The sequence below is a fragment of the Mandrillus leucophaeus genome, unplaced genomic scaffold, assembly GCF_000951045.1.
Source record: "Mandrillus leucophaeus isolate KB7577 unplaced genomic scaffold, Mleu.le_1.0 Scaffold60, whole genome shotgun sequence".
Lineage (NCBI taxonomy): Eukaryota > Metazoa > Chordata > Mammalia > Primates > Cercopithecidae > Mandrillus > Mandrillus leucophaeus.
In genome coordinates, this window is record NW_012106475.1 from 6,894,167 (window position 1) to 6,903,440 (window position 9,274).

A 9,274-nucleotide genomic window follows, 5' to 3' on the forward strand; every position below is an offset into this window, starting at 1 on the left:
TTTAAATGAATACAATTTTGCCATTTCTATAGGACAATTTGACCTCTAAAAGAAACTTTAAAATTCAGAAGTCTATAAAGAATTAAGACCTGAATTTAAGACTCAAGGCCAATTCTTTAGACACAATTCTGTACTTCTAAAAATGCTAAGGTTGTAATTTGGAAAAAACAGCAGAATAAAGACTGCTATGGGACCTCAAATTTTAAAAACTGTTTAACTGTTGTGTCCTAAATTATCAATCAGATTAAGTTGGTGGAACTAAAACAGGGCAAACTACCTCAAATAGCCAGCATTTACAAGAACCAAATTGATCTTTTTTGTTCTTACAAAAGTCAGGTAACTTCCAAATTAAGTCACCTTTTACCATAAACCCTGGAGAATAACATGGCCCAACACACCACATGTCCCACTTATCTAGTTCAAGCGAGTAACGTAACGTGAGAAACTGCACTGTGTAATTCCTTTATTTTCTGCATATTAGTGCTTTACCAACACTACAACCATAAACACAATTCCAAGTACTGTACTTTTTAGTTTGGGGAGATCACAGTCTACAGACTCATTTACTTATATTAAACAAGATTAACCTCATTCAAAACTTACTGCAGTTTATAAATTCACAAATACAGAAACTGATGCAATTAAACAACTTCAGGATCTTATTTTTTCAATTCTTAGATTATAATTTTTTCTGCAGGCTGTAATTACCTGCTCCAGTCACCAGTGGTTATTGTTCAATTTAACTACATCAATTATAAACCTTTTATATTCTTAAAGAAAATTTTAAGTGAAAATTACAATTTCTTACCAAAAGGTTTAGGGTTTTCCAAATTTCAAATATTTGCTTCCCCCTCCCCCCTTTCCAGTCAAACATTTCAAATAAACTAAAAATAACCACATCTCACCTGCAACATTCAATAATAGCAATCACTTGATGTATAAAATTTTAACTATGCCCCCAGTTATTTTAAGACACAAAAAAATGGCTGCCTACCAATCTGTCTTCACAAGTTAGAAATACTACATTTAAGATTTAACATGAGGGTTTCAAGTTTCCTCCAGTTTAGGCATTTATACCTTTGTGCTTGTTTTGTTTCAGGATGTTACTATAGCATTGATATTGGATAACCCATATTTATATACCTTAAAATGCAATCATTTAAAACACTAAGAATTACATTTATGGTGGAGCTTTGGGAATTTTAGAAAGCAACCAGTATTCTTAGATGTGTTTATCAGCCTCATTTCTAGAGCTATTTCTACTAAAGTGAAACTGAGAACTTCATACTTTAGTTGCATCTTGAAATCAAAAATCCCTCTGCACCAACAGGAGCCTACATGAGAATACCCTTTTGCATCTGCTTTAAGTAAAACGTCTGTCAAGAGTTTTACTTTGAATAGTTCATTTTTTTTATAGTCTTACACTTCTCATACATCTTTGGTAAAAGCTCCATTACACAATATGGCCAAAGCGTGAAGGACCAATACTGTCCAACTATACCATGATATCCCGCTCAATTTTAGTTTTCAGACACCCTCATAAACAAAACCCACTCCACCTTTTCCTGTATACTGCATTTGCAGTCTACATTTCTGAAATTCCCTATTTAATTCCTTGAGGATCACTAAAATTAATCCTTAAGGTTATATAGGAACCAGATGCTGCTTTACAATTCTGCATCAAGCATTAACATTTGGTTCAAAATATTATCATAGTGGTCGCAATCCAGTTACTGGTCCTAACCAGCTAACCAAGTAATCTTGTTAGGATCTGGATATCACCAGCGAGCACACTGCTTACATATGAAGAAAAATAAGTTTACATTCATTGTCATCTGTAGGTTCTTTCTCTTCATCCTACGTCCCCTTTAATAGTCATCCCTCAAGTCTACACATCATTCATTCATCACACGTCCTTCCTTAAAGGAGACAGTGTACTATTGAACCAACAGCATATCTTCATTATTTGCATGAGTTAATCCTACAAACAAAATTAAATACCTTTTTTATAAAACATCTTTTCCAGTGTTCTAATTGATGGAGATGTGGATCACTCATCCATAAAAATGACTTATAGCTTCAGCTTTATCAGTTGCTATAATGTGAAAACAGGAATGTGTATTTTTTTCAACTAGGTAAAAGGTGCATATAATTTGAATTGCTAAATGCTTTATTAATGAACAAAGTAAACCTTTTAGTAATTTTTAAGTTACTGGTCTCAGGCGTTTGAAACAAGGTCAAAGTATACATTCCAGTTTTGCCCAAAAGTCACTTAAAATATCTACAAATGTTTAATCTGTGTGTTGTATACACCATTATTGCTCCAATTCCTGGAGTCTATTTTTAAAGTTTAAAAAAGAGGGAAAACAGCAAAGTGCCTAACTTTGCAGTGGAAAAAAAAAGTGTCCTTCATGGGTTACACTTTCATATTTTTATGCAGCGTTAAGTTAGCTACCTTGTGGGGAACTTGGGTTTTATTCCGACTCATGCATGATGTATGTTTCAGAACTTATTTGCTGACATTTCAGAGAACCTCTTACATTACCTGTTTAACATACTGAAGTGCAACTGGAACATGTTACAATGATATTACTCATTACTCGCCACTGTGGGCTAAGTTTACTATACTGGTCTTAGATATAAAAGGTCACATTTGAAATTACTAAGTTAGAACTCATAAGGAAGGGGGGAAAGGCCTTAAGTATAAAAGACAAACGGCAGTTTGATTAAGCAATAATTTTCAGTTTACTAGATGAAACAGACTTGCAACATAGTCTGCATGAATGCAAAATAAGCCATCTACAGCAAGTGATAAGGAAACTGGGCAAAAAAGGAAAAAAGCATACATAGGAAAATGAAAGATTCTCTCGAAATAAAAAAATCAAACTATTATTACAAAGGACTTTACCAGGAACTGCTGTATTTCCCCCATCCCATCTGCTGGAAGTCAACAAGAGCATCTAGCAACTTTGTGTTCATGTCAAATGTCAGATCAGAGCATCCTAATGCAAAGCCAAAAAAAAAAAAAAAAAAAAAGGAAAAAGGGAAACAAACAAAAGAGAAAACCCCCAAGCCCCCTCCCCCCAAACTGTAGAACAGTAACTCCAGAGTTCAAATTCAAAAGAAGAGAAAGTGGCAATTGAAAGAGGTGATGGTGGCGATAATCCTATGAATGGGTTTTTGATTTCTCTCCTTCCAGGGGATGGGTGGAGAATGCTCATTAAGATTTGTAGTTAGAGGTTAACCATGTGAGCCCCTCATAGAGTCCGTCCCCTGAGGTGGCACAGGAGGGCTGCACATACCAGTTCCTGTCCCGAATCCGGGTCAGGCCCAGTTTCTCCTGGATCTCGTGGGGTTTCATGGCATCAGGGAGGTCCTGCTTGTTGGCGAAGATGAGGATTATGGCGTCCCTCATCTCCCGGTCATTGATAATGCGGTGCAGCTCCTGGCGAGCCTCATCGATGCGGTCGCGGTCGGCGCAGTCCACTACGAAGATCAGACCTTGGGTCCCAGTGTAGTAATGCCGCCAGAGCGGCCGGATCTTGTCCTGGCCGCCCACATCCCATACGTTGAACTTGACATTTTTGTAAGTCACCGTCTCCACGTTGAAACCCACAGTGGGAATGGTGGTCACCGACTGGCCCAGCTTCAACTTGTACAGGATTGTTGTCTTGCCGGCCGCGTCCAGGCCCAACATGAGGATCCGCATTTCCTTGTTCCCGAAGATTTTGGATAGCACCTTCCCCATCGCGTCGGAGGAGCCGGGGCCGGGGGCATTCAGGTGTCCCGGGTCCCGTCAGCCAACAACGCCGCCGCCGCCGCGAAACCGAAACGAAGCCTCCCGGCCGCGAAGGCGCCTTTGCGGCCTGCGTGGGAGGTGCCTCCTAAGGGCAGAGGCCCAGGACCGCCGCTCACTCGGGCATCACCGACCGCACAACTTGATTCCTCCACTCGCCGCTGCCACCCGGGCCCTGAGTCTGCGCCGGGAGCCGCCGCCCTGCTGAGGCGCGGCCCGGCCCGGAACTGCCCTTCCCCCCGCAGGCGCCGCGCGAGCGCCGCCGCGGTTCCCGCTCCTCCGCCTTCCTCTCACCCCGAGGGAGAATGCGGCCCTCTGGCCCGCCCGCCGGCAAACACTGGGCTCACCACCGAGCCAGGACACCCGAGAGGCAGCACGACTCCGGGGCCCCGTCAGGTCATGGATCCTCGCGGGAACTCGGTACGCTGCCTGCAGAGAAACAGAGAGGGAGAGGGGAGTTACCGCCAGAGTTCCAGAGAGGAGTGAAGACAGAGGTGGCCCGCCTTTCCAGCTCGGTGCAGGGGGTTACCTCCAGCCGCCGCCCCGAGCGCGGGCTCCCTCCAGCCTCCAACTCCTCCTCCCAGTTCTGCCGCCGCCGCTGCCGGAAAAGGCGCCGAGGAAACCGCCTCACTTCCCCTCCCAAACACGCAGGCGCAGCAGAGGCCGACCGTTCGGACAAGAGCGACCTCTGTAAAGAGAGCGGCCCGCGCGCCTAGCGTCATGGGCGCCACGCGCCGGAGGGGCGGGGCTACGGCGTCTCGGAGGGCTCGCAGGTGCGGTTGGCCCAGAGACCTGCAACCTCGGACTCTGACCGGCGCCCACCTGTGGCTCTTCTAGCGTCTCCTTCCCTGTTTTTCTCTTCTGCGCTCTGCCCTCCCCTGCCCACCCGAACCAGGGAACAGATCTACTGGGGGGGGTTCCACAGGGTGGGACCCACGGGCAGCCCACTCTCTCCACGAACAGAGCTGCCTCCAGGCCTGTTCCCAGACCTCGGTGCCCGCTAGATGCTCTGCGAGTTCCCTCCGCCCGCCCCAGCCTTCGCGCACCCTCCGCGCACCCTCAACTTCCCAGGGAAGCTCTGTTCGCTTTTTTTTTTTTTTTTCCTTTTTCTCATCCCCTTCTTGGCTTTCTTTATCCCTTGAATTTTGTGTTCCTGAAAGACACGTGGGAGGCCAGTGTCTCGTGTGGAATCTGCCAGTCAGTGCAGCGCTTTCGGGGAGTTGAGTTTACTCTGTAGCTCTTTTGAATGTTTGAGCCCTGTCTGCCTATAGGTCTCGTCAAGACCAGCCCATGTTTCTTAAAAACTGCAGTATTTATCAAGAGTTCTTGTGCCTTGCCGCGTTTTCACCTTTTTAGAATGCGACATCTGTTCATCTTTAAATATCACTTTATTTTATATGGTTAGTAGTAGCTTCTCACCCACCTACCCATTCTTTTTTTTTTTTTTTTTTTGAGACAGTCTCGCTTTGTCGCCCAGTCTGGAGTGCAGTGGCGCGATCTCGGCTCACTGCAAGCTCCGCCTCCCGGGTTCAGGCCGTTCTGCCTCAGCCTCCTGGGTACCCCTCAGCCTCCGGAGTAGCTGGGGCTACAGGCGCCCGCCACCACGCCTGGCTAATTTTTTGTATTTTTAGTAGAGACGGGGTTTCACCGTGTTAGCCAGGATGGTCCCGATCTCCTGACCTCTTGATCCGCTCGTCTCTGCCTCCCAAAGTGCTGGGATTACAGGCGTGAGCCACCGCGCCTGGCCTCCCATTCTTTAAGAAGCCTAGACGGTAAAATATAGGATTTAGAATATAGAACGACCGCTTGTATGGCCTGGATCTGGCACTTAACCGTACTAAGTTTATCTCATGTGTAAACTGACCTTGCTAACTCCCCCATGTGAGGCTTAAATAATGCAATGTGGAAGACTTTAGGGCACATTTTTGATTTTTTGGTTTTTGTTTGTTTCTGTCGCCCAGGTTGCAGTCCAGTGGCACAATCTCGGCTCACTGCAGCCTTCTCATCCCGGGTTCGAGCAGTTCTCCTGCGTTAGCTTCCGGAGCAGCTGGAATTACGGGCGCCCACCACCAGGCCCGGCTAATTTTTGTATTTGTAGCAGAGATAGGATTTCACCGTGTTGGCCAGGCTGGTGTCGAAGTCCTGACCTCAGGTAATCCGCCCACCTCGGCCTCCGAAAGTGCTGGGATTACAGGCGTGAGCCACTGCTCCCTGCCCAGGACATATTTTTATATCAAATGGTTAATGATAAAATTAGACTGAGAGTAAAGTAATGTGAAACCTTCAAATATCAAGAGGAGAAAAACAGGAAATGGGTATCTTTGTTTAAAAAGGAAGATGCTATAAACAGCATATGGTAACATACTATTTTTATTTCACAAATTAAGAAAATTAGATAATGGTAGATAGGGTATATGATAACCTTATAAACGTCATTTCATCCGGAAATAAACTTATTAAACATTAATATTCTAACAATTATTTCATTTACTTTCCATGTACCTTAAGATGAAGCACTGTCATAAAACTGAAAAGCTTATGAGTCTAAAGATTGGGGTTCAAGTGTCATCCCCAACCCCACCTCTCTTTTTATTTTTGGGACAGGGTCTCGCTCTGTCACCAAGGCTGCAGTGCAGTGGTGCAATGTCAGCCCACTGCAGCTTCAGCCTCCTAGGCTCAAGAGATTCTCCCACCTCAGCCTCCCGAGTATCTGGGACTAAAGGTGTGCACCACCACACCTGACTGATTTCTCTATTTTTTGTAGAAACAGGTTTTGCCACTTTGGCCAGGCCACTCTCAAACTCCTGACTCTTAAGTGATCTGCCCACCTCGGTCTCCCAAAGTGCTAGGATTACAGGCATGAGCCACCGCACCCAGCCCTTTTTTAATTTTTATTTTTATCCAGGCACCTGGGTTATGTTTTTGTGTTTTGGGTTTTTGTTTTTTTGTTTTTGTTTTGTTTTTGAGACAGAGTCTTGATGTATTGCCCAGGTTGGAGTGCAGTGGCTCAGTCTCGATCTCAGCTCACTGCAACCTCCACCTCCTGGTTCAAGCAACTCTCCTGCCTCAGCCTCCCAAATAGCTGGGACTACAGACATACGCCACCACGCCCGGCCAATTTTTGTATTTTTAATGGAGACGAGGTTTCACCATATTGGCCAGGCTGGTCTCAAACTCTTAACCTCAAGCCTCAAGTGATCCACAGGCCTCGGCCTCCCACAGCGCTGGGATTAGAAGTGTGAGCCACCAGGCCTGGCCTGGGTTATGTTTTAAATTTTAAACAGATGAATGCTCCAACAGCTAAGTATAGAAAAACCTCTACTTTTTGACTCAAAGCCTGTAAATGAAGAGATTTCTGAAATTTACATGCAAACCAGCCTTCCCTAGAGAATGCCATTTCATAATTTTTAATCTCTTCAACAAGCACATATGTTTATGATATTCCTGACTAAAATAGTATAAATAAAATGCCATAATTTTTATTCATTTATTTATCTTTTTTTTTCTTGTAGACACAGGACCTCACTATAACCCAGGCTGGTCTCAAACTGCTAGACTCAAGCAATCCTGCTTCAGCCTCTGAAAGTGCTGGAATTACAGGCCTGAGCCACTGCACCCAGCCAATACTATATCTCATAAGAAATATGCTTACTTGTAAAAAATGGCTTAGACCTTGTTTTTTTGTTGTTGTTGTTTTTCTTTCAGATGGAGTCTTGCTTGATCGCCCAGGCTGGAGTTGAGTGGCGTAATCTTGACCCACTGCAACCTCCGTCTCCTGGGTTCAAGTGATTCTCCTGCCTCAGTCTCTGAGCTGCTGGGACTACAGGCATGTGCCACCACGCCCAGCTAATTTTTGTATTTTTAGTAGAGACGGGGTTTCACCATACTGGCTGTGCTGGTCTCGAACTCCTGACCTCATGATCCACCCAACTTGGCCTCCCAAAGTGCTGGGATCACAGGCATGAGCCACCACGCCCAGCCCTCTGCTTTTAAATTGAAATTAATGTATTCTGTAACAATAGTACCACACACTGTTTACCCTAATTTCTGAATTCTTATAGCTCTTAAAAATCACTCATTCCATAAGACCCTGTCGTGTATTTCTTTTTATCCCATCAAGGAGCAAGGATGACTCTGACCACATGACAAAGGTGGTCTGACCATGTCCTTGTTTGATGATGACTTTATCCCATTTATCATTTCAAACCCTTAGGCAGAGTGACCCAGAATTGAACAGTATTTTAAAGAAGAAATAAATCCTGGGAAATCTATTAGCAGTAGCTATAAAGTGTAAATAAAAAGTTATAAGAAAGTGTATCTTTAGAAAAATTGCTAATCCTGCCAGGAATAGTGATTCATGTCTGTAATCCCAGCTATGCAGGAGGCTGAGGCAGGAGTATCCCTTGAGGCCAATAGTTCAAGGTCAGCCTGGGCAACATAGCGAGACCCAATCTCTACCAAAAAAATTTTTTTAATTAGGTCTCAAAAATAAATACAAAAATATAAATAAATAAAAACAGAGCCAGGCGTGGTGGCTCACACCTGTAATCCCAACACTTTCGGAGGCTGAGGCGGGCAGATCACGAGGTCAGGAGATTGAGACCATTCTGGCTAACATGGTGAAACTCCGTCCTACTAAAAAATACAAAAAACTAGCCAGGCGAGGTGGTGGGCGCCTGTAGTCCCAGCTACTCTGGAGGCTGAGGCAGGAGAATGGCATGAACCCGGATGGTGGAGCTTGCAGTGAGCCAAGATCGCGCCACTGCACCCCAGCCTGGGCAACAGAGCGAGACTCTGTCTCAAAAAAAAAATAAAAATAAAACATAAAAACAGAGAGGCTAAGTCATTCAGACTTCTTAATTGACTGACTACTCCAAACCTTGTAATTAGTAAAAGTGCATGTAGTGTTTACAGTAACAGTGGTTGGGCCTGGAGCGCAGTGGCACAATCACGGCTCACTGCAGCCTCAACCTCCAGGGCCCAAGGGATCCTCCCACCTCAGCCTCCCAAGTAGCTGGGACTACAGGTATGAGGCATTATGCCCGGTTAATTCTGTGTGTGTATGTGGTGACAGAGTCTCCCTTTGTCACCCAGGCTGGTCTCGAACTGCTAGCCTCATTCGATCCTTCCATCTTTACCTTCCTGAATGCTGGGATTACAAGTGTGAGCCACTGTGGTCAGCCAGTTGTGATTTTATTATACAATAACATACCGTATAGCGATGTTTTGGTATAAATGTTATGATATTCAGGAAGAAACTTAAGGGACACCAAAGATCTGAGGGCTAAAATCCTTATCCTCTCTTCATAATGATTCCAGCTTAAAATGTTCTAATCTATAGGTTTTGTCATTGGTTTCTGTTTTTGCTTGTTTTCCCCTATAGATACATGAAGGAAATGGCATATAAGCAAAACACTGACTAATTGGTGAATGGATCACAATGGTACTAAACACATTAACTAATCTAAGCCATCACGC

At 44.5% G+C, this 9,274-nt stretch overlaps 1 protein-coding gene across 1 annotated transcript; it reads right to left on the reverse strand.

Moving 5' to 3' along the window:
* Positions 1-446: 446 nt before the first annotated feature.
* Positions 447-4,465, reverse strand: ARF6 (ADP-ribosylation factor 6). Its single transcript, XM_011999761.1, has 2 exons — positions 4,326-4,465; positions 447-4,225 (listed from the first exon to the last, which is right to left on the reverse strand). The coding sequence occupies exon 2, from the start codon at positions 3,746-3,748 to the stop codon at positions 3,221-3,223; it is 528 nt and encodes a 175-aa protein (XP_011855151.1). The 5' UTR covers positions 3,749-4,225; positions 4,326-4,465; the 3' UTR covers positions 447-3,220.
* Positions 4,466-9,274: the final 4,809 nt, after the last annotated feature.